The sequence below is a fragment of the Herpailurus yagouaroundi genome, unplaced genomic scaffold (genome assembly GCF_014898765.1).
Source record: "Herpailurus yagouaroundi ecotype Mexico unplaced genomic scaffold, PumYag 197, whole genome shotgun sequence".
NCBI classification, from domain to species: domain Eukaryota; kingdom Metazoa; phylum Chordata; class Mammalia; order Carnivora; family Felidae; genus Herpailurus; species Herpailurus yagouaroundi.
In genome coordinates this window covers 10,183,886-10,208,993 of record NW_024412428.1, presented here as the reverse complement: position 1 = coordinate 10,208,993, position 25,108 = coordinate 10,183,886, and the positions used below count along the sequence as shown (strand labels likewise).

The window sequence follows — 25,108 nt, the reverse complement described above, 5'->3', positions numbered from 1 at the left end:
CTTGAAAATTTTCACTTACCGGGTTTATTGAAAAACTTTATTTACTGAGTTTATAGCTTTCTGCAAAAAGTATTTTTGCCTCCACCAGCACTATGGCAGAATCCCCAAAGCTAGAAGTGATCTCTTCCTTCCCCTGCTTGCTGGGGGACTCCTACTTTAAGAACTCCACACACCACATCCTTCCAGGAAGTGTTCTCCTTCCAAGAGTCAATGAGCTCAAGGGTAATAGGTCCCTGAGGCCTATCAAACAAGCTTTCATTTCAGTCCTTTTCCTAATCAGGAAATCCTATGCCTCAAGACGCAACTATCTAGCAATACAGATATTTCTAGCATCTATTTCAATTCTAACTCTTAAATTTGAACTTCATTGAGAACAAAGCCAGCCATCTATTTTTGAGTGAGGAACATGACTCAGAATCATCCACTAATTCAAACCAATTGAAAGTGTTTTTCCATAGGTTTGATAATATCCTGATATCTAAAGGGTCACTAAAGCATAAATACATGTATTCTTTCTTGGAAATTAAATATGAATTAAAAATAAATAAATATAGTTTGTGATTCAAGGTACTAGAGTTCACTGTTGATTCGATAACTAAAAGAGAATAAATGAACGTAGCTTTTTTAAATGTTCATTGTGTCAGATCTCAGTATATTTAGTTGTTGGGCATATTTTCAGATTTTTGGCTGTGGAATTTAGCCCTAAGAGAATAGCAGATTGGCTGACTTATGGTAAAATTCAGAGGTAAATACCCAGATGACAGGTTCAGAATTCATAGGGTCTACATAAGACTAGCCCTTTGGAGGTCACCAACCAGTGAGTTGAAATTGTACAAACTCAAATGTAAAATTCTTCTAAATATAATAACAACATAAATGTGCAATGAGGAATGCAAGCCTTAATAACAATTCATGTGAAATAAAAGGGTTTTTTTTGTTTTTACTTTTTATTTAAAATAACATGAATATGCCATAGAAGGAAAGATAAAAAACAAAAAAATGGATGCCATGTAAGCAGAGTGTTCTTACCAAGGAAATGATACTCCTGACTTCCATGCTGATCAGACTAAGCAGGTAAAAAGGGACTCAAAGAAGCTAGAATAAATCCAAAGAATCACCAAGAAGAGGCAAGCTTTCAGAGTCTTTTTTTAGGAGCAACAATGGATAAAGGATGCTGTTCTATTTAGTATTTAACGTTATTGTTCTGGGCAATGCAAATATATTTGTCTGCGATAGCACTCACTGACTGAGAATGCAGTTGAGCAGCTGTACCTTTATTTTTTTTATATATTTTCTTTTAATAGTATGCTTATTTTTCTGCCTGTGATCTGGAGCAGAATGAGAAAGAAGGAAAGTGAAAGGTTTTAGACTAGAGAGGCATCAGGGCACCAGAACATACAGGTTTCCTGGGTGAGAATAGGACTTAGGAATTGCTTCTCATGTGATGGTGTGTTCATAAGTATCGGAGAATGGAAACCTCTCTGGCTAACTGAAGGAGAAAAGGATGTAATACAATGAGTTTGGTGCTTACGACATCTTTGGAAGGGCTAGAGAAATGGGTTCTCAGTGGACCTCTGGGAATGACTTTCAGAAAAATCCCCCCCAAGAATATGCCATGGAAGCTACTCTTCTGCCAGGATCAGGAAGGTAGAGACAGGGGCCCACACAGCATCTGCTCTCGAGCATAGAGTTGGCACTTTGGTCAGGGATCAGGAAGCTGCTGCTTCTGCAACTGCCTGTTTACATCCAAGGTGGTTTCTGGACAGTGAGATGCTGCTGCAGAAAACAAAACAAGACAAAAAACACCCTCACCATTCACAATGGTGCTTGACCGTAGCAGCAGTTAAGGCGGTGGTTAGATAGCCCCTGTATCATTTCTGTGTTCATCATAATTGGCAGAATCTAATGTTGTCTAGAACATAACTGCAAGGCAGTTTTAAGCTCTGTGTACTGGACAGGTTTAGAATCAATGCCAAGTGTTGATCCCCAATATCAGGCACCGATGGATAGATTTCTAAGGGAGCAGAGGAGAGAAGACGTGATTTGACTTAACCTTTTACAAAGATGGTGGTGGCTTCTCTGAGACAGGACCACAGGAGAGAGCTCAATGGGAAGTGGGGGTGGGAGGGACAAGCCCAGTTGGAGGCTATTGTAAACAATAGGTGAGATGCAGAGGGGATGGGCTTGGACCTGGGAGGCAGTGGTGCAGGTGAGGAGAGTGGGAAGATTATTGGTTTTTTTTTGAAGGCAACCTCAAACACCTCTGCTGATGGAGTAGATACAGGGTACAAGAAAGAGAGGAGGCAGGAAATCATTAAATTGTTGGCCCACACAATTAGAAATCATTTGTTGAGGTGGGAATACTATGGGAGATTTGGAGTTGATTGAGGGCAGTAGAAGCTATGTGTAGAGATATCACACAGATTGGTGAGAGCGATGTCATATGTCATCACATACATATTTTTTTTATTTTTTATTTATTTTTTTAATATGAAATTTATTGTCAAATTGTTTTCCATACAACACCCAGTGCTCATCCCAACAGGTGCCTTCCTCAATGCCCATCACCCACATAGATGATATTTAAAGTCATGAGACCAGGTGATTTTAAACTATGTAGAATGTATTTGAAGGAACGACTTTGGCTGATCCCTGAGACTCTCAAGTGTTTAGATGGCAAGAGAGTGAATAGAATATAGCAAAGAGGAGTGAGACAGGTTGGCAAGTAAAATAAAAAAGGAGAATTGAGACAGAGGAGTGCTCTAGAAGTCAAGAAGAAAGTTATCACTTGTATCAGATATTGCTGGTGTGAGAGGAGTGAGAATTGATCCATGGATTTGACAACATTGAGGCCATGGATTTGTGGAATGGCAAGGGCAAAATCCTGACTGGAATAGGTTGGAGAGACAAGTATAGACATCTTTTTTTTGAGAGAGAGAGAGAGGGAGCGAGGGAGGGAGGGAGGGAGAAATGTGAATGGCAGGGGGAGAGGGGCAGAGGAGAGGGAGAATCTTAAGCAGGCTCCATGCTCAGCACAGCGTTTGATGTGGGGCTCAATTCCATGACCCTGGGATCACAACCTGAGCTGAAATCAAGAGTCAGATGCTCAAGGATCAAGAGTAGGACTCTCAACTGACTGAGCCACCCAGGCACTCCACAAGTATATGTATCTTCCAAGAAAATTTATTGTAAAGGGGAGCAGAGAAATGACTTATGGGCTCAAGATAGCTATTTGGGTTAAGGGATTTTTTTTCCAAGTTGGTCAGTAGCAGACCAAGTGTGTTTGCTCTTGGGAATGGTTCAGTAGTGAGGGAAAATTTGATGACCAAGATGATACTTGATTATAGATTTTGAATCCTTTTTTTTTCTTCTTAACATTATGAGCATTTTTTTTTCATGTTATTTTTTGTAGGTGGCTTTGATGGTTATATTCCATGGGATGAATACAATGATCTTAGAAGCCTTCTCCTTATGTTATATGTTTAGACTTTTTACTCTTATTTGCTACTGTAAATAATGCTGAACATCTCGCTATATTTGTCTCCCCATCTTTGTCGATTTTTTCCCCATTTCTCATTTCCAGCTGAGAGGTTTAAATATTTTAAAGTCTCCTGCACTGACACATTTGCTTTCCAGAAATCACATTCCAAGTTTTCAGTTTGGGATTTAAACATTTTTCTCTCAAAGGAAATATCAGACAACTACTCTAGACCTCACTTTCTAACTCAGTGTCATGCTGATGTATTGGCAAAATATTGGAGGTTCGGAAAAATGCCCGAAGTGGCCCCACATCACTTCGGCAGTAGCTTAGAAACAGTTGCCAAAGTTTCACTGTGGAGCAGTGTACTTTTTGCTTTATATATATTTTATAAAGTTCCCCAGTGTAAGAGCTGAGTTACACTGAAAGGAAAATGTCATTGGGAGATTTATCTAGATCTTTTAGTCGTTAGCGATGAAATTGATTGATGTGTTTAACTTCCTGCATGGGACCTTTCTGACGGTCAAGCTTATTGCTTCAAAGTGGGGGGAAAGGCAGGAGCCTTTTTCTAGTTATTTCAGAATGAAAAGGGGTATGAATGAGGTAGTAAGTATGTAGTTATCTGGAATGGGGGGTGCAAAGGAACTAATTAAATGAAATTACAATATTAGCAATGAATTGTTAGAATCTTTTAATTTTCTGCCACTGAAAAACAATTTCTTAATTTGTGGGAAAGAATTAGAGAGGGAAAGATTTACTTTACAGCTTTCCCCCTCTTGCCTATCACCAGAACACATCCAATCATGCATAGTTTCATACTTTTATGTAGTCAGATCTCCTTTCGTATTGTAAACACTCAAAATCTCAAAAGAACGACATTGGTGTTTTGCTGATTTTGACATGATGAAAATGGACAGCATCTATAGTTCCCTCTAATTTTCAATACATTATTATTTGTATGGGATGGATGATCTTAAAGATTGAGGGGTTTGGGTTTTTGTTTTGGTAATGAAAGTTAATCACAGCATTTTACAATCATTTTAGATACGGTATAAAGCCCTAAAGAAAATCACTCAACAGCAATGTAAAACTCTTTAAAAACCAAGTTCCTCCTTTCAGTATAGGTTCTCGGTCTCTTGCCTACATTTCCAGAATGTAAAATAGGCTCTGAAAATTGAAAATCTTTTGTGTAATTCATTTGACTGCAAAACCTTATCTGACCTGAACTCACTTGGCCGCAACACTTGACCTTACTTGACATGAGGCTACAGTAAGTCTTCATTCATGATGCTTTATGTAAATATTCATACACTGCTATACAGAAATGTTAGCGTATTTAATTACTGATGTTGCCTTAGAGCCATGCGGCAGAATTCTGAATAGTGAAGCGCCTATGACTCCAAGGGCATCAGAAGAGGGATTGCGAATCTACATTACTTTCAATTTTCAGTTATAATACCGCACTCACATTTCCTTTTTCTGAAAATAATTGTTGAAGCATACAGATTTCCTAGATAAAAGAGTTTTAAAATAGAGTCAACCTTTAAGTTGGAATTAACTAGTGCCACATTCCTATATTTTTGGTTCTGTTGAAATTCACTGCACCCGGTCAAAATAGTAAAATGGTTTCAATGGTTAAGAAATGAGTCTGGTTAGATTATCACATGCATGTCCATTTCTTTTTTATTCTGAGGTTTCTCATAGCACATATATATTTAATATTTTTGTTATATGATAGTATACATGTGAGTATATATTTGATGACTTTTGATGACTTTTATTTTGTTTTGTGGTATTCAGGGGTTTGTATAAATTTACTTCAAAAAAGAAATTTACCCCCCAAAATTGATTTGTCTCAAAGAGATATAAACATGTAAGTAGTTTATGTGTTAATAATTGACTAAGATGAAGAGATGGCTGGAGGACTTCCAAGAAACCAGATGAATGAGAAACCAAAAACAGGCCCAGGTAACCATAGATAGAGTATCTTCCTTCTGTGACTTAAACTTTTGCTCTCAGTCAGATCTTCTGATTTCATCTGATGTAGGCTGGGTGTAGAGTAATTATTGTCCTGTTCCACTTTGTTATTTTGTGTTTATAGGTTTATAGATTACGGATTTATCTAGTTAGTTAACAGAGATAGAGAAATACCCCAATTTTTGCAAAGAAAATGTGGCATCTCATACAGAAGGGAGACTGCCAAGGATCTAGATGCCTCAGGAATAAGGTTTGGAGCCATCCACTAGGCAAAGAACTCCCAACAGACAGGTTGGGGCCTGGCCACGGTAGAAAGAGCTGGTAAAGTGATAAAACTACTTGTTAGCAACCAGTTGCTGAAATGAGGATGATGACATAGGCCATATTCCCTTCTTGTATCATATAATGATAATGTCTTTATTTTTACCTCTTCCATTTTGCTGATATATATAGGATGTGTTATGGTGGTGAACTTTACAAACTTAGTTCACAGGCTTCAGAGTACCAGTATGGAGTTGTGAGAAAACTGGGTGAGAAATGGATTTGGCCCAGAATTCCTAAATTTGGAGCTGGATGCAGTGAGAGACTCTTGGATCATTTCCTTTTGGAAACAGGATGAGCGAATTTTGATTTGTTCACTTTCATGATGTTAAGGAGGACTGACTGTTGACTTTTGAAAGTTTAAGCATGTAAGAAGAATGTATACAGATCTTAGAGGGACAAGTGGATGCTTGTCATTCCTGGTTCCCATCATCTTTGTTTTGTTGTCTAGTGCACACATCCAAACTCAGAAGCCCAGGCTGTCTTGCCACTAGGATGTGAACATTGGAACTGGGTCTAACAATCAGGTGCCTTGTGCAGGGATTCTTTTGGAAGTGAGCCAGGTGAGAAACAGGCTCTGTCCAGAACCCCCATTCTTCTGAGGCATGTGGTAGTGGGAGCTGCTGGCTTTGGGCACAATAGCTTGAGGATGCCACGTGGAGTTCCTGCTGTAGGACTATGTCCACCCAACGCCAGCCAGCTTCTAAAGATTCAGTAAATGATTGCCATTAATATTTGTATAAGTAGTAGTATCAGTAGCATATAACAGAGTTCTTTAACTCTGGATATGTTTGAGCATGGACTAGATGACCACCGGGTTGCAGAGTACCTAGGCTAGGTGACTCTGGTGCATATCATGCCTTTCTTTTTGTTATCCTTGCTCTTGTTGCATAGGGAGAGCTGCTGTTTCTTTATTCCAGGTGACTCTAGAGGGCTCTGTAAAGGGGTCCTACCTTCCTATGCCCAGGTCAGCGTACACACATGACTCAGACTGGTCAATAGAATACTCTATCTCCATGGACATCGTGATTTCCCCTATAGGGGTGGCTGGATGTCTGATCCAATAGGGCTAATTCTGGGATTGATTAAGGTGCTTGGATGGGGGATCTCTCTTGTTTTCTGAGATTATTACCTACAAAGACTATTGAGCTGCCATGACTTTTTTTTTTTTTTTTTTTTTTACATAGTCAAGAAGCCTGGCTTCCACTTGGGTGAAGACAAGCAGAGGCAAATAGAGCTGAGAAATGGAGAGAGAGAGAGAGAGAGAGAGAGAGAGAGAGAGAGAGAGAGAGAGGAAAGTGTGTGTGGTGGGGGGGAGGCAGCGAGGGAGGGAGGCCGTGTCTCAACAGCATCTTTTGAACACGTCCATCAAGCTGTTCCTTAAGTCACAGAACGGATTTCCTAGTGATGTGAGCCAACGGTGCCATTTTGGATTTAAACCATTTCGGATTGAGTTTCTGACCCTTGTAACTGGGAAAGTTCTACGTGCAAGAGCAAATATTTGAATCTGAGATACTGAAATTTTCTGTAGAGGAAAAGAGGAAAAATATTTCTCTTTTCTTGAGCACTAAATCATATTCAAACCCATATCATACCCTATGTACATATTTTATTTTTCAAACAAAAATTATGAAAGTAGATATTTAAATCTATGGACAAGGGAAAGTAAGAAGAGAATACTTTTAGGGTCAAAAATAGAAGGGTGAGGGTTAACATGTTGCACACTCCAACAGAAATAAGTTTTGTGATGATTGATTCCCCTAAGGGGCCCACTCTCGTCACCAGGCATTTCTATTCTTGACACCAGAAAAACAAGTAGGTGGGTCACCCAGTCCAAATACCCACCTATACAACACTACTTGTGAGGTTCTTTAGCTTTATGAATACAAAAAAACTGAATGAGAAAAACCAAACCCATAGGATGGAAAAAGAAATTCTATATAGAGAGCAATTCCAAAAACTTATTTTAAAGCAAAAAAAGACCTATTTGTTTCAAGGAATAATTTTGGTTTTAACCATATTTGGATTCTTTTTCTACCAGTTCATTCCTGAGTTTCTTATTATTTTTTACGTATTGCTTAAGTACTATTAAAAGATAATCTAATTTTATTTAATCTTCATAGCATCTTCTTAGGGAAAGGGAGTCTTTAAGAAACTAAGAAATTAGCTCAAGTTTCACGATTTGTAAGTATGGAGCCAGAACAAAACTATATGACCTAAATCTATTTTCTTTCTCTTTTTAATTATTATAGTTGTGTTAAGAATATTTAACATGAGATCTACCACCTTAACAGATTTTTAAGTTTATGATGCCATTAAATGTAGGCACAGTGTTATATGGAAGTTCCCTGGAATTTATTCATCTTACATAACTAACGTTCTATACACATTGATTAGCAATCCCCCTCCCTGCCTTTCCCCAGCCCTTAGCATTCACCATTTTACTCTCTGTTCCTATGAGTTTGACTATATTAGATACATCATATAGGTGGAATCATGCCATGTTCCTTCTGTGAGTATCTTATTTCACTTAGCATAATGACCTCAAATTTCATTCATGTTGTCACATATTGAAGGATTTCCTTCTTTTTAAGGGCTGAATAATATTTCATTCAGCCCTTATGTGTGTGTGTATATGTGTGTGTATGTCACATTTTTTAATCGATTCATCCATTGATGGACATTTAAGTTGTTTCCACATCTTGGCCATTGTGAATGGTGCTGCAGAATACTTTTTTGGCCATTTATAGATCTTTGGACAAGTGTCAGTCAAGTCCTTAGCCCTTTTTTTAATTGGGTCATTGGTTATTTTGCTATTGGGTTATAGGAGTTCATGATATAGTGTAGAGATGAATCCTTCATCATATACATAGTTGGCAAATGTTTTCTTCCTTTCTATGGAATATAGATTGCCTTTTCATGCTATTGTTTCATTTGCTGTAGTCCCACTTGTCTATTTGTATTTTTGTTACCTGTGCTTTTGGTGTCATATCCATGAAATCATTGCCAAGACTGAAGCTTTTACCCTAGTTTTCTTCTAGGAGTTTTATGGGTTCAGGTCTTATGTTTAAGTATTTACTCCATTTTCAGTTGGTTTTTGTATATGATATAAGATAAGGGTCTGGTTTTATTCTTCTGCATGTGGATATCCAGTTTTCCCAGTACAATTTGTTGAAGTAACTATCCTTTCCTCATTGTGTAGTCTTGGCACCCTTGTTGAAGATCAGTTGACCGGATACATGTAGATTTATTTTTGGCTTTGTATTCTGTTCCACTGGTCTGTCTGTCTTTATGCCATACTGTTTGAATTGCTGTAGCCTTGTAACATAGTTTGAAATCAGGAGGTGCGATGCTTCCTGCTTTGTTGTTTTTCTCAAGACTGTTTGGTTGTTCCATATGAAAGCTTTTCCTCTAATATCATGAATGAAGGAATGATGCCACACACTTTTATTTAACATAGAACTAGAAATCCTAGCCAGAGCAATTAGGTAAGAAAACTTGTCCCTCTTTACAGATGACATAATCTCATATGTAAAAAACTCTAAAGACTCCACAAAACAACTTAAAGTAAACAAACTCAGTAAAATTGCAGGATAAAAAATCAACCTACAGAAATTAGTTATGTTTCTGTATGCTAACAACAACCTGCCTGAAAAGGAAATTAGGAAAACACTCTCATTTACAGTGGCATCAAAAAGAAGAAAATACTTAGGAATATACTTAACTAAGGAGGTAAAGGTTTATACACTGAAAAGTATAAAACACTGATGAAGGAAATTAAAGAAAATACAAACAAATGGGAAGATATCCCCACGTTCATGGATTGAAAGACAAAATTGTTAAAATGTCTATACTACCCAAAACAATCTAGATTTATCATGATCCTCATTAAAATCCCAATGACATTTTGTTTTATAGAAATTGAAACATCAATTCCAAAATTCATATGGAACCACAAAGGACTCCAAATAGCCACACCTGATCTCTAAAATTATTTGCTACTGATTTGATAACCACATAATGAAGAAAAATCTCTCTAATAGGAAGATGTAGGAAAAAATTAGATGTGGACTGCAGTGATTTACCTCAGCTGGCACACAATTATCAATTCTACACATCTTTTCCCAACTCTGTGTTTAGTGACGTCAATGTTTATTTGAAATCAAACAGGAGTATTTGCACCAGAGAAACTGGAGGATTCTACAAATCAGGACTTTTATTTGGCAAGCCAGTCATTAAAGCTTTAATAGCACAACACTGCCTGAAGGTTAATGAACATGGTGGCTCATTTTTATTTTTCACAACTTAGTATATACATAAAAATATATAACATATATAATATTGATATTATGATTGTTAATATTTGTTTTAAAAGAATTCACTTCCGCTCAGTCTAAAATTTGGAGTTACGAAATTGAAGATTATTAATAGACTCTAAAGCAACTAGGATAATTTAAGAAACTGAAATTAAGGAAGTATTCCTTTTCAAGATAAATTTTGACAAGAAAAACACATTTCAAAAGAGGTATTTTGAGCCATAGGGTTTGGTCTTTCAACTGGTATATGGGTCTCAGGGATTACGATGGTAAGTGTGTTTATGAGATATCATGTTATTTTTAATCCTCTTGAGGGACTGGGGGTGTGGGAAAGAAATCCCATGATTTCATGACCTGGGCTGAAATCAAGAGTCAGACACTTAACCTACTGAGCCACACAGGCACCCTGAGAGATTTATATTTTATAAGAGAGGAGGAAAAAGGGAAATCACTCCTATGTGATTTCCTATGGCATCCCTAAGTACCAACATGCTAGTCTTCTGTTAACCTGGGCTGACTTTTCACTGGGGAGATATGGTCACTTTATCCATAGCCCCCCAGAACAGTACACAAAGCTATACAGTAGAAACAAATTGCTGAGACAATGCTTCACTATAGTTGACATAATAGTGATATCCAGGTGGTTTTTCAAGGAGGAAAGATGTCAGGTAGAAAGATTTTGGGTGGCCAGTGAACGATCGGGATGACAGAGCCATCTCATCATGGACAGCAGCTTAATATGAGAGCCCTCTTGAAACCTATGCTTTTTAAAAGAAGCTGAAACATCCCAGTTGGTTCAGAAAGCAGTGAAAAATCCATTAAGTTAGAGATCAAGTTTTGTTATATAAATGTAAAATCTTTCTCTTCCCTCGCATTGCAACAAAATATGACAGTGGAAGTATAAAATGGATTGAACGTTAGAATCCAACAAATATGGAAGCCTACATTGAGTAACAACTTGATGTGAGATTTTGAGATACTAATAATTTATTGGAAGAAAAAGTATGTATACATGTGGGCAAATAGGTATTGTGGGGAAGCAAATGATGAAGTTCAAAAAAGTGAAAGATGTATATATATATATATATTTTTAAGTTTATCTGTTTTGAGATAAGGAGAGAGAGTGCACATGCTCAAGCACAGGAGGGACAGAGAGAGGGGGAGAGAGAATCCCAAGCAGCCTCTGTGCTCGGTTCCATGAACCACGAGATCATGACCTGGGCTGAAATCAAGAGTCAGACACTTAACCTACTGAGCGACCCAGGCACCCCGAGAGATGTATATTTTATAAAAGATGAGGAAAAAGGGAAATCACTCCTAAATTGTAATGGATGATTTCAATGGCCAAATGAGATATAATCTAGTTCTTGATACTCTGGAATGGATACAAACTAAGGACAGAGGGAGTATTCATCATTAGCAAAGAAGTAAGTACTTTCTACCTGGAAAAAAAAAACCTAGAGATGTGAATGAAATACTGGCACATATTATCTCTGTATCAAATTTTTTCTCTGGGAGTGAGTTAGGCAAATTAAATCTAGTCATTCTGGGTTTAAGGAACATGTGACCTCCATAAGCTCCCAAAGTGAGCGCTGAGCTGCTATGAACTGAGGCCAGTGGAAAAGTCACTGGCCTAAGAATAAAGAGACCCAGGTCCTCATCCTGCCTGAACCACTTACTTCGTTTGTTTTTCTTATCTGTAAAAACAGCCAGTTACAGCATTAAAGCCTACGGATCCCTTCAAGTCATTAAATTCTGTGATAATTCCTGGAGCCACAGGGCCATCTGAGATTCCCCCCCCCCCCAAGCACACTAGCCACTTTGTCCTTTTGGTCATTGTTCATATTAATATCTGTGTTATTCAGAAGTCAGTTCATACTATGCACTCTTGAGTGCCAAGTCATTTTTGCTACCAATTCCCAAAATTGAGGGCAGATGTTTTAGTTCCTTAAGATTGACATTCAGGTAGTTCTCAATTTTGACTGCTTATTAAAATTTCCTGAGGACACTTAAAAAATACTGATATCCTACTTGGGGATTCTGATTTAGTGGGTCTTGGGTATATCCTAGGTATTGAGACCTTTAAAACTTTCCCTGGTGATTCCACTGTGCACATTGTGTTGAGAAGTATTACATTATTAAGGACATTTTCAGATCCTTATTAGTAGCACTAATTTTATAAATCAGATCCTGCTGTCTGGTTGGCTGGTCGGAGGGCTCTCTGTTTAGCCTGTCCTTACTCCTAAACCTTCTCTCCCCAAACCAGAACTCTTATGTCAAACCCCTAGTAGAAATATAAAAGTAGGAATAAGGCCGTTCCTTCTCTTCCAAGTTTGTCCTGGCCCAGCTGCATCTGAGTCACCAGTAAAACCTATTAAAAAAGCTGAGGATTCAGTATAGATGGGAGAAGCCTGGGAATTTACTCACAAATATGTATTTAATGCTTTTAATAATAGGTGGAGCCTAAAAATATAAGGACACAATTCTGAAGGAAAAGCCAGTGTACATATTGGTAATAATACATACAGGAAAAGGTTTTTTTTTATTAAGTTTATTTATTCTGAGAGAAAGAGGTGGGAGAGGGAACAAATGGGGAAGGGGCAAAGAGAGAGGGAGAGAAAGAGAATTCCAAGCAGGCTCTGTGCTTGGTCCCAGGAACCTCAAGATCATGGCCTGAGCTGAAATCAAGAGTCAGACGCTTAACCGACTGAGCCAACACGTGTCCCAGGGAAAGACTAAGAAATACCAGGAGGCCAGGGCACCTAGGTGGCTCAATCAGTTAAGTGTCTGACTTCAGCTCAGGTCATGATCTCACAGTTTGTGAGTTTGAGCCCCACATCAGGTTCTGTGCTGACAGCTCAGAGCCTGGAGCCTGCTTTGGATTCTATGTTCCCTTTCTCTCTGCTCCTCCTTGCTCACACTCTGTCTCTCCTTCAAAAATAAACATTAAAAAATGTAAAAAAAGAAAGAAAGAAACACCAGGAGGCCAATATTTAAAACAAGTCAAAAACCTTTATAAGTCAGTAAAGATAGTTCCTGCAATTTTTAACATGCTGTCATTCAGGAAAGACTACCTAGAAAATCAGGGAACATAGAAATCTCATAATAGATTATTGCAAAATGAAAAGCATATGGTACACAACTGAACAAATTTGACAAACTTGTCTAAAGTAAGTGCTTTCTAAATATAATCATTCCGTGTCACACCAAGCCACAGTGATTCCACAGGAAGAAAAAAAGTCTTTGGCCACATGGCCAACTTAGAAGAGCATTCTTTGCAGTGAAATAATTCTTTGTTTACAGCGTGTGTTCTTGCCTTTTAAATGAAAAATGCTAGTTTACCATAATGTATTTTCAATCAGGCAGCCAAGTTAAATTCTTTAGCCTTTGGGAAAAACTAGCATGGCCAGGATTGTAGAAGTCGGGAGAGGATATTGAGTAGGGATCCACCTAGGGTCTTCTTAATGCTGTTTGTGTGCAGTAAAATAGAGAGGTTACCTTTGAAAGTATTAAATCATCTGAGGAGAGATTTAAGAAGTCCAGAGGAAGCATGATTTCACCCTCTTGGGGTGTGGGAGGGCCATAAAGTGGAAGCTAGCAAAAATAGAACAAATGTAAATCATTCGGGGTATCTATTGTTACAGCAAAAACTTCTCTCCAAATTTGTGGCTTAAAACAACTATTTTATATCTTACTATTTGATGGATCTCTTGGGCGAAGCTGGGCTGGGACAATCTTCTGCTCCATGTTACATCTACAAGGGTAACTCTATGGTAGTTAACTGGTGGCTGGTCTGGTCTGAAGGATTCACCTGAACTCTTAAAATGCCTGGTAGCCTTGATGGCCACCTGGAGGGCTGAACTCAGCTGGGCTGTTTCCCTCCTCTTGTGGTCTCATGACCTCTCCACATGGGTGATGTACTCCTTACAGGTCAGGTCTTAGGGCAGGGCTCTGGGAGGCTAGGCAGAAACAGCTGATCCTCTTTGAGGTCAGGCCCAGAATGGTCATCACTCTGCCGTACTCCCATTGGTAAAAGTAGTCACAGACCAGCCCTAATTCTAAGAGTGGGGAAACAAATTCCACTTTTCTACAGGAAGAGGGTTAAGAATGTGCAGCCACCATTAATGTGCCACACAGCCTGCTCCCTGGCCACAAATACAGTAGATTCCAACCATAAGAGCCCTCAGAGTCTTGTTGCATCATGGCATTGGCTTGGAGTCCAGGATCTCACTTTCTGAGTCAGGTCTAGATGTAGATGAGAGTTTTCAGGTAAAGTTCCTCAAATATATTCCCTTTTGCTTTGAAGACCTGAAAGCTAAAGAGACAACATACCTGCCTCAGTATAAAATAGACATGCAATAGACACTCCCATTCAAAAGCAGGAAAATGGGAGGTCCTTCTTGATTAGGGTCTAGTGCTGTTCCCTGGGAAGGATTTGCCTTCATTCTTGGGTCTATCAGTTATCCATTTATAAGTAACAAATAATCTCAGACCCTAATGGCTTAAGGCAACAATTTATTATTTTCTGTCATATTTTTTTAATTAATTATTTTTTTTTAATTTACATCCAAGTTAGCGTATAGTGCAATAATGATTTCAGGAGTAGATTCCAGTGATTCATCCCCTGTGTATAACACCCAGTACTCATCCCAACAAGTGTCTTCCTAAGTACCCCTTACCCATTTAGCCCATCCTCCAACCCACAACCTCTCCAGCAACCCTCAGTTTGTTCTCTGTATTTAAGAGTCTCTTATGTTTTGTACCACACTCTATTTTTATTTTTGCTTCCCTTCCCTTATGTTCATCTGTTTTGTGTCTTAAATTCCACATATGAGTGAAGTAATATATTTGTCTTTCTCTGACTAATTTTGCTTAGCATAATACCCTCTAGTTCATCCACATTGTGGCAAATGACAAGTTTTCAGTCTTTTTGATTGCTGAGTAATACTCCATTGTATATACTACATCTTCTTTATCCATTCATCTGTCGGTGGACATTTGGGCTCTTTCTATACTTTGGCTGTTGTTGATAGAGCTGCTATAAATATTGGGGTACATGTGCTCCTTAGAAACAGCACACCTGTATCCCTTGGATAAATACCTAATAGTGCAGTTGTTGGGTTGTAGGGTAGTTCTATTTTTAACTTTTTGAGGAACCTCCATACTGTTTTCCAGAGTGGCTGCACCACTTTGCATTCCCACCAGTAGTGTAAAAGAGAGCCTCTTTCTCTGCATCCTCACCAACATCTGTTGTTTCCTGAGTTGTTCATTTTAGCCATTCTGACTGGTGTGAGGTGGTATATCATTGTGGTTTTAATTTGTATTTCCCTGATGATGAGTGATGGTGAGCATGTTTTCATGTGTCTTTTAGCCATCTGGATGTCTTCTTTAGAGAAGTGTCTATTCATGTCTTTTGCCCATTTCTTCACTGGATTATTTGTTTTTTGGGTGTTGAGTTTGGGTATAAGTTCTTTATAGAGTTTAGATACTAACCCTTTATCTGATAGGTCATTTGCAAATATATTCTCCTGTTCTGTCGCTTGCCTTTCAGTTTTACTGATTGTTTCATTCACTGTGCAAAAGCTTTTTATCTTGATGAGGTTCCAGGAATTCATTTTTGCTTGCCTCAGGAGATGTGTTGAGTAAGAAGTTGCTGTGGCCAAGGTCAAAGAGGGTTTTGCCTGATTCTCTCCTCTAGGATTTTGATGGCTTCCTGTCTTATGTTTAGGTCTTACATCCATTTTGAGTTTATTTTTGTGTATGGTCTAAGAAAGAAGTCCAGGTTCATTCTTCTGCATGTCGCTGTCCAGTTTTCCCAACACCATTTGCTCAAGAGACTGTCTTTATTCCATTGGATATTCTTTCCTGCTTTGTCAAAGATTAGTTTGCCGTACATTTGTGGGTCCATTTCTGGGTTCTTTATTGTGTTCCATTGATCTAAGTGTCTGTTTTTGTGCCAGTACCAAACTGTCTTGATGATTATAGCTTTGTAATACATCTTGAAGTCTGGGATTGTGATGCCTCCAGCTTTGATGTTCTTTTTCAGGATTGCATTGGCTATTCAGGTTTTTTTCTGGTGCCATACAAATTTTAGGGTTGTTTGTTCCAGCTCTATGAAGAATGATGGTGTTTTTTTGATAGTGATTGCATTGAATATGTAGATTTCTTTAGGTAGTGTCAACATTTTAACAATATTTGTTCTTCCAATCCATGAGCCTGGAATATTTTTCCTTTTTTGTGTGTTTTCTTCAATTTCTTTCATAAGCTTTCTATAGTTTTCAGTATATAGATGTTTTCCCCCTCTTTATTAGGTTTATTTCTAGGTATTTTATGGGTTTTGATGCAATTGTAAATGTGTTCAATTCCTTGATTTCTCTTTCTATTGCTTCATTATTGGTGTATAGAAATGCAACCGATTTCTGTGCATTGATTTTATATCCTGTGACTTTGCCAAATCCATGGATCAATTCTAGCAGTTTTTTGGTGGAATCTTTAGGGTTTTCCATATGGAGTATCATGTCTTCTGCGAAGAGTGAATGTTTGACTTCCTTCTTGCCATTTTGGGTGCCTTGTATTTCTTTGAATGTCTGATTGCTGAGGCTAGGACTTCCAGTACTATCTTGAGTAACAGTGGTGAGAGTGGACATTCCTGTCTTCTTCCTGACCTTAGGGGAAAAGCTCTCAGTTTTTCCCCATTGAGGATGATATCAGCATTGGGTCTTTCATATATGGCTTTTATGATCTTGAGGTATGATCCTTCTATCCCTACTTTCTTGAATGATGATATTAGCATTGGGTCTTTCATATAGGGCTTTTATGATCTTGAGGTATGATCCTTCTGTCCCTACTTTCTTGAGGGTCTTATCAAGAAAGGATGCTGTATTTTGCCAAATGCTTTCTCTGCATGTACTGAGAGGATCAAGTGGTTCTTGGCCTTTCTTTTATTGATGTGATGTATCACACTGATTGATTTGTGGATATTGAACCAGCCCTGCGTCCCAGGTATAAATCCCACTTTGGCATGGTGAATAATTCTTTTAATGTATCATTGAATCTGGTTGGCTAGTATCTGACTGAGGATTTTTGCATCCATTCCTCTCCTATTTCTGTCAGGTAACTGGACTCAACAGCTCTCACTAGCTGAGATGTGGTTACAGTCAGTCTTGATTAGGGCTGCAGTCATCTGAAGCCTCACTTGGACTGTCTCTACAGCCTTGCCAGAGTTCTACTTACAAGATAGGGCTGTTTATATACCCACTCTCTCTGAGTTCCACACCCTCTCTGTGATTGTTGGGATTAGAACACTGAATTATACTCCCCAAATGGCCTTGTTTGCTAGTTCCTATTAGATTCTGCCATTGAGGGCCACTCCAGGAAGACTCAGAGGCAAAAAGAGAGGAAGTTTCATTTCTACATTTTCTAGTTTCTGTCAGCTTCGTTCCAGTTGAAACAGACACTTGGTTCTTAACCTCACCTTCTTTTTCTGTGTTTAAATTGAGCTATAATTGATATCATTAGTTTCAGGTGTACGTGTAATGATGCAATACTTGTATCTATTGCCAAATGATTACAACAGTAAGTCCAGTTTAACATCCTTCACCATATATAATCACAGATTTTTTTTCTTGTGATGAGAATTTTTAAGATCCACTCTCCTAGCTACTTTCAAATATGCAATACAGTATTTGTAACTATAGTCGCCATTCAGTACATTGTGTCCCCATGACTTGTTTATTTTGTAACTGGAAATTTGTATCTTTTTTATCCTTTTCACCCATTTTGCCCACTTTCCACCCCAACCTCAGGCAACCACCAATGTGTTCTCTGTATCTTTGAGAACCCTAGGTTCTTTGGGCATCAGTTACAGAGCATCCTTCCTCAGGCTGGGTACCAGTTGTGTGAACCTTATCACAACAGGTCTGAACACCAGTCCTAAACAGCCCCATCTTGGACTCCTAGGTTCTGGTAACCCCTGTTCTCCATTTAAGTTTCCTCAACTGACATTGGTATGGACTCCTGTAGTTATTAATATCCAAGGGAGCACGGCATAATTTTTGCTTTTCCAGTCCCGTGATATTTATAAAACCAAACCCTTTTATGTGATATCTATTTATCTATTTTTCTGACTGGACCTTAATGGGTACAGAGACTAAACCAATAGTTTTCTCTCTCATGTTTCTTGCTTGGTTTTGGGAAAGCTGTTGCAGCCTATGTTCCTGAGCTCATTTTTTTTTTTTTTTTTGCCATGTTTAACATGCCTTCCTCTGCCTCAGGAAGGCTCAGCCCTTTTCAGCAACCAATTGCATAGACATTTAAAGAAATCTCTCTTAATCTGAGGAGCAAAGGCTACAAGTTTACCATTATCTTTCCTACAAAAAGAAAAAAAAGGCTTCTTAAAACTAAGTTAAGGTCAAGCAGGCTCTGCCCTGAGATCTATGGCCAAGCCCCAGGGGTCTGTGTGTATTCACTCATATCTAACAGCTCCCTAGGTGCGATTCCAGATTCTCCTTTTATGTTTAATGGCTACAACTGGAGTCAAAGATGACAGCCACATTTGTGCAATTGAACAGCCCGCCTCACCTTGCAATGCTCCATGATCTCTGAAGTTGAAGCACATATTTTATAAGCACCTTCTAGCTTTAGAGGAAAATTCTAACTCACGTTGCAAAAGCCTAGTACTTCAGGATTTGACAAAGAGTTATCTAGTGTACTTGTTCTCAGCATCCCAATTCAAAGAGCTGCATTTCATATACTGTTCAGACTCCTGTATTACTAGGTTTGCCTCACTCTCTTGGGCAGATGTTCTGTCAGATCAAATGTTGCCTGTTGTGTCATCTTTGGAAACTCCCAAATGGATATTATTTCTGCCATTCTTCTTCTTTTCCCATAAGAGAATATTGGACACACTGTTCCCAAGCTGAGTTTAGGTATGGAATCTGATATTTAGATGCTATCCCTTAGGTCTAATTTAAACTATCTATCCCAGAAGTCTACCTACCTTTCAATGCTATGTCTGCATTGCTAGCCATGGTCCATGGTCTAAGAGTCTCAGATTATTCTTTGTTCTGTCAGCTGATTGTGTATCTGTGACCTAAGACCACTGCTATCATAGGGAGGAGGTGTTTCTCTTGGAAGCCTACCTGGGGCTCTGAGATCTGACTTCAGGGATTTATTAGAGGGTATCCTATGGAAAAACACTGAGGAAGGAACAAGAGAAGGAGGATTGAGCAGCAGAATTTGCACTGAAATACAACTGTAGTAGCAGCTTTAGCCATTCCAAAATCAAATCAAGGGAGGCTGGACATTGGGCATCCTCAACAACTGGATATTGGCTACCTCTAGGAACAGACAATAACATTTTATGAAGCAGCTACATTCAACCAGGAGGAGTTCCAAGAGAGTAATGTATCTGGATCTGGGTGATGCACCAGAGGAAGGACTATTAGAGTCTAGTCCTTGCACTGCTTGGATCTATTTGCTTCATGTGATAAGTTCAGTGCATTTAGGAATAGCTCCCCCAGGGTTCAGGTAGTCTGTTTTATTGGGAAAATTTTCCAGAGGATGTTTATTGGGATGAAGTATAGCCCCCTTTGCTAAAACTGACCTCAGGACCACAATTGGTGCTAATCATCACCCTTCTCTACTTATTCCAGATTCCTCTTTCCCTTGACTAGGAACTTACTGTTCCTGTTGTAGGTAACTTACACGGTAAGGTGGCCCAGAACCTCATGCAGAGGTGTCTAAGCTCTTGGTCACCTTGTACTTCTAATGGTTATTGTCCTTGTTTATTTACTGTCAAAACTGAACAGAAGAATACAAAGAGCTACTGCAGTGGTCACCTAAGTGTCAAAGATATTTTCTTTGCAACCAGTGTGTAATGAGACCTCTCTCTCCCTCTAATGACCACATTAATTACTCTTGCCTTTATGATTACCCCTCCTCCTTTGCTTGCTGGTCTTTTGGTATAAAAAGCCTAAGTGACTCAGCAGCAGCCCTACTCAATGCTAAGTTGGATGTTTTCTTTGTCCCCTTGTAGAAGCATTCCCCTTCTAGGAACCAGAACTTCTAGATCTGTAAAGCCTAAAGTTGTGGGGATAGGGAGAACAAATTCCCAGGTGGGACATTGAATGATGATAATAGGACAGTTTCTACTTCTATATTTTGGTTCCCAGGCCCATGTATTTATCTATTGCAGAAACAGTACCATATATTGTCACAGCATGATTTAGCATGTTCATGCCTCCTAAAAGACAGCACACCACCCACACAAGGTATTCTTTAAGGCTGGCTCTTCAGCTGCACCTTCAGGAAGTTTCTATCACCCTTTCAGGCTGGCATCCTCCAGACAGTATGGTATGTGAAAGGATGTGTGAATTCTCTGGTCACATGCCCACTGCTAGAACTCATTTGCCAGGAACTGTATCCCTTGTGGTGTCCATGTGATGTCATGTGTGATATTTATGTCAGTGTATAAAATACTCTAAGCCCCTAAATAATGATGTTGGCTGAGGCTGGTGAGCCAGGAAGGCAAATCCAGACTTGGAATATGTGTCACTGTCAGTCACTATGAAGTACTACCTGTATGGGTTTCCTAGGGCCTCTGTAAAAAGTATCACAAACTGGATAGCTTAAAATAATAGAAATGTATTCTCTCATGGTGGCTAGAAGTCCAAAATCATGGTGTCAGCAGGGCCATGCTTCCACTCAGACTCTGGGGAGAATGCCGTGCTTCTTGCTGCCTTCTGGTGGTTTCCATCAGTCCTCGATGTTCCCTGTCTTACAGCTGCATAACTGCAATCTATACCTCAATCTTCATGTGGTGTTTGTCCTGTGTATCTATGTTTTTTCTCTTCTTATAAGGATATCTGGATTACAGCCCACTCTAACAACCTCACCTTAACTTGGTTACATTTCAAAACCCTATTTCCAAAGAAGGCTGCACAGGTACCAGTCATTAGGACATCAACATATCTTTCAAGGGACTCAACTTAACCCATAACACTACTCCTTCAAAGGTAATAGGGATCCAGGGTAACCAACTTACCACTAAGTGGCTGGTTAGACTTTTTGATGGATAATGTCTTATTTCAGGCTCATTGTTGGTCCCTGTTGTAAGTGGGTTGGATATGCAGTGGTGACAGGAGCTATGTCAGTCTTACATTGTGGAAGGCTATGTTTTTGGACTTATGCATAGCATCCATCTCCTGGGGTGCCTGGTTGGCTCAGTTGGTAGAGCATGCATGTGACATTTTATCTCAAGGTCATACATTCAAGCCCCACATTGGACATAGAGATTACTTTAAAAAAAAATAGCATCCTTCTCCCCCACTGGAACCACTCCATCCTACAACACTGGAGTAAAAAATGACACAGACGACTTATGTCAAGTAGCTGAGTCATTCTGCTTGCTTTGGTGTCATATGCCTGTTCTGACTAGATACTGTCTGAAGGGCATTAACCCGAAATGCAAAGATCTTTACACTTGGTGTCCATTCGCATAGGTCCATCCACTTGCTTTTCCCAAGCTCTTCTTATCCCAGATCTTCTGATGCTTTTCCTTTTAAGCCCCCGACCAACCAACTGGGCCATTTGCTACTGTTCATGATCCTGTACTTACTCTTTCTTTAGGCTACATTTCTTTCTACACACAGTAAATGACCAGATGCACTCTTTGTATCCCTGAAAGCCTATTGGAAGAATTTCTTCTCATGCTATCATTTAGGCCACTCCTGAGAGGGATGCTAGTACAACAGAAGCCCATTTGTATCTTGTACCCATGTACTGCACCAACCTACCCATTAACCAAGCTGGGTTTTCTTGCTCCTTTGTTAGTGGGTTACAGGGATACCCTGCCCCCAGCCCATGCAGTCAGAGGTATCGGCTGAATCAGAGGTACCAGTATAACAGTGGTGGATGACACACAAGTTTGGGTCACCTGCTCTTCTAGTCTACTTTTGTCCTCTGGCTCTGCTCATGCCTGATGCTGGACATCTCACTGCTATTTTATAGTGGATTGTTCCTGGACCCACTGGACCTTCTGATTTGGTGGGTCTGACAGAACCCAGCTCATGATGGGCAGCTCTAGCTGTATAGTCAGTTGATGATGGGCACCAAGTACTGTGTCTTTTTCAAGGCCCAGAAGCATGTCAAGATCTATGTTTCAATTGGTGTAAATATTCTGCAACAAATATCTTCAGAAATGTCAGGTCAACAGTGTGATTCTCCCACAGGGCTTGCCCTAAGTCCCATGTGATATCTTTTGCCTCCACAGATTCGTCTGTTATTCTAGTGTTTGCCTGAATGTATGGCCCAAGTGACAAACTACTTCCACAGCATCCTGGATCTGCTGCAGAGTTATTTTCTCTTCTGAGCCACACTCAGAGATGGCAGCCATGTGGCCACTTGTTTAATGGTTCAGAGCAGTATCCCCAGGTATATCTAGTGCAGCAGCTGCAGTTAAACCTACAAACTTCCTTGGGTTGGCAGTAGTCCGTGTCACTCTCCAGGATCTGTCAGACTTTTGTTGGGGCCAGTCTTGTGACTTAGAGACATGACGGAAATGAGAAATGAAGGAAACCACCAGGTCTGCATTCTTTATGTCTTTAAGGGTTGCACTAATTCCGGCCATTTCTCCTGTGACTTACTTTCATGGCTGGAGGAGGGGCATTTCCAGAGGCTTCCACCCAGCCTTCTCAACTACCATAGCTCTTGCCAACACACTTAGGAATAAATGGGTCAACTGCATGTATGTCCATTCCCATTGTACACTGGGATACTAGAGAAATGATCACTGGGCAAGTGGTCCTGCTGTGGAACTAGATCTGGGCTGAGATTCCATGTACCACCTGATCTACATGAGTCTTACTTCTATGAGGAAGCTCTTAATGATATTGGTTCCTAGGTATCAATAGCAACTCAAATCTTGTGTCCAACAGTACTCAAATACCTAGTTCTTCAGTATCTAGTGTCACTGCCCCTTCTACAGTACATGATAACCCAAGGAAATGGCTGCAGCCCTTTGGGAAAGGACTGGGGGAGTTATCACTCATAGTGGTGCTGGTTCCTTCCTCTCAGGCCTCACTTCGAGGTCAGTGAGTCCCAGGTCTGAAAAATGGCTTAGGTCTAGACAGTTGCAAAGTTTTATTTGGGACAACTGCCCTCAGCCTTCCAATTATCCATCCTTGATTTCTTTTGGTGGTATAGATGGCGCAATATGTTGTTGGCTACCCATCTGCTTTATTCCTAGGGATGCCATGTTATACCAGCTCCCTGGCTGCTGTTCTGAACTTGCTGCTTATTATGATAATTATGCCCACCTTACATACATGTGATGGGGGAGCATCAGATCCTTGCCTTTTATTTCAAGAGCCTAGCTGTGGTTCAAGTACCCCTTGGGAACCTGTTAGAAATGCAGAATTTCAGACCCCAAACCATTTCTACTGAATCAGAACCTGCATTTTAGCAATTTCTTCAAGGGATTTGTATGTACTAGACACTTGAGAAGCCCTACTCAGTCTCACATCTTGATCTTCCAGTCCTCTTTTGACACAATGGTCCCGGCCATTGTAGCTCAGCAGACTGGGCTCAGAGCTTTCCCCTGATGTTGTCATTAACAGAAATGGAAAGATCATTAAGAAAAAGAAAGAATTATGTTTATCCAACCTCATCATACAGATTTATGTAAAATCCCTTGCCTTGATTCTAGTCATTAGTGAATGAAAACATTTTTGTACTTCCATAAGTACATTTTATTTTTAAACACTGTGCACTTTATACCAAAACTGCAAAGCCACCATTTTTGCCAATGAGATCAAGAATGTAGATGGAAACATAATTTAAGCATTTATTAATTGACAGATTCTGCTGTGACAATTGCTTCATGTTATAACTTTAGCAAGCACAGGCATAGTGTTTCCTGGATCAATAGCCCCACAAGACATTGGTCCTGGGGAAGAAAGTTAGACCCACTAATGGCAGGGGCTAGTAAAATTTACTCAGCTGTAAAAGCTGGCCTTTGTGTGTTAAGCCTAGAAGTCCTATGTGTAATGCTAGGGAGCATGGTAACACTTTGGAAGACATTTTGGCCACGTCTCTAAAATGGATGTACCATTTGACCTAGAATTTCCATTTGTATCCATCAGGATTTATTTAGCTGCATGCAACCAAATCCGATTAGTGACTTAACTAAATAGAGCTTATTTTTGTCCTAAGGAAGAGTGTGGAATAAGGCATTAATCTGTTCTTGGCATGTAACTTGCATTCTCATGATTCCAATATACGTGTCTCTATATCAGACACATTCCAGAGTAAGGTTTAAAGGTCAAAGGACAAAAGGAAGATGTCCAGCTGGGTCTGCACCCTACAGTAAGCTTTGACAGAAAGGAAAATCTGCCACATCCACTTATATATCATTGACTTTGTCTCCTTGGTCACTTTTCACTTGCCACCCAAGTGCAAAAGAGTTCAGAAAGCTGAATGTTGGAAGCAGAGCACTTTGTCACCTAGCACAAAATTTGGGTTTGGTTAGCAAAGAAGAAAGGGAGAATGGGCTTTGGGTTGACATTCAGCTATAGCAGTCACACCACCACGAGGAATCAATCCTTGATATTTATTCTCAACAGTACGCCACGATATATGCAAAGGAATCATGGCAGCAAAAATATAGCAATAAGCTTAATGACCATCAATTGAGGCTAGTAAAGCTAATTATTAATTTATAATTTGAAAAATTATGAAACAATTAAAAATTAAGGATATCTGTGTGGACAGGCATTCAAAATGCTATTAAGTGAACAAAGCTGAACTATTTAGAACTATAAAGAAATATATGTATTTTATACATATGTATTTTGTACATATTTATTTACAAATACATGTAATATATATACAGGTGTGTGTGTGTATTTGTCACTGCAGCCCTCACAAACTAATACAGCAATCAAGACTGAAAAACACTGGTGAAACTGAGGTTTTATATATATATATATATATATATATATATATATATATATATATA

General features: G+C 39.3%; 1 protein-coding gene across 1 annotated transcript in view; it reads right to left on the bottom strand.

Moving 5' to 3' along the window:
- The window catches only part of RXFP2 (relaxin family peptide receptor 2), a 242,618-nt gene extending 220,132 nt beyond the window's left edge, over positions 1-22,486 (bottom strand). Inside the window, exon 1 of the mRNA XM_040447939.1 lies at positions 22,418-22,486. Within this exon, the coding sequence (XP_040303873.1) occupies positions 22,418-22,486 (69 nt within the window). The remainder of the gene's footprint in view (positions 1-22,417) is intronic.
- Between the last annotated feature and the right edge of the window lie 2,622 nt (positions 22,487-25,108).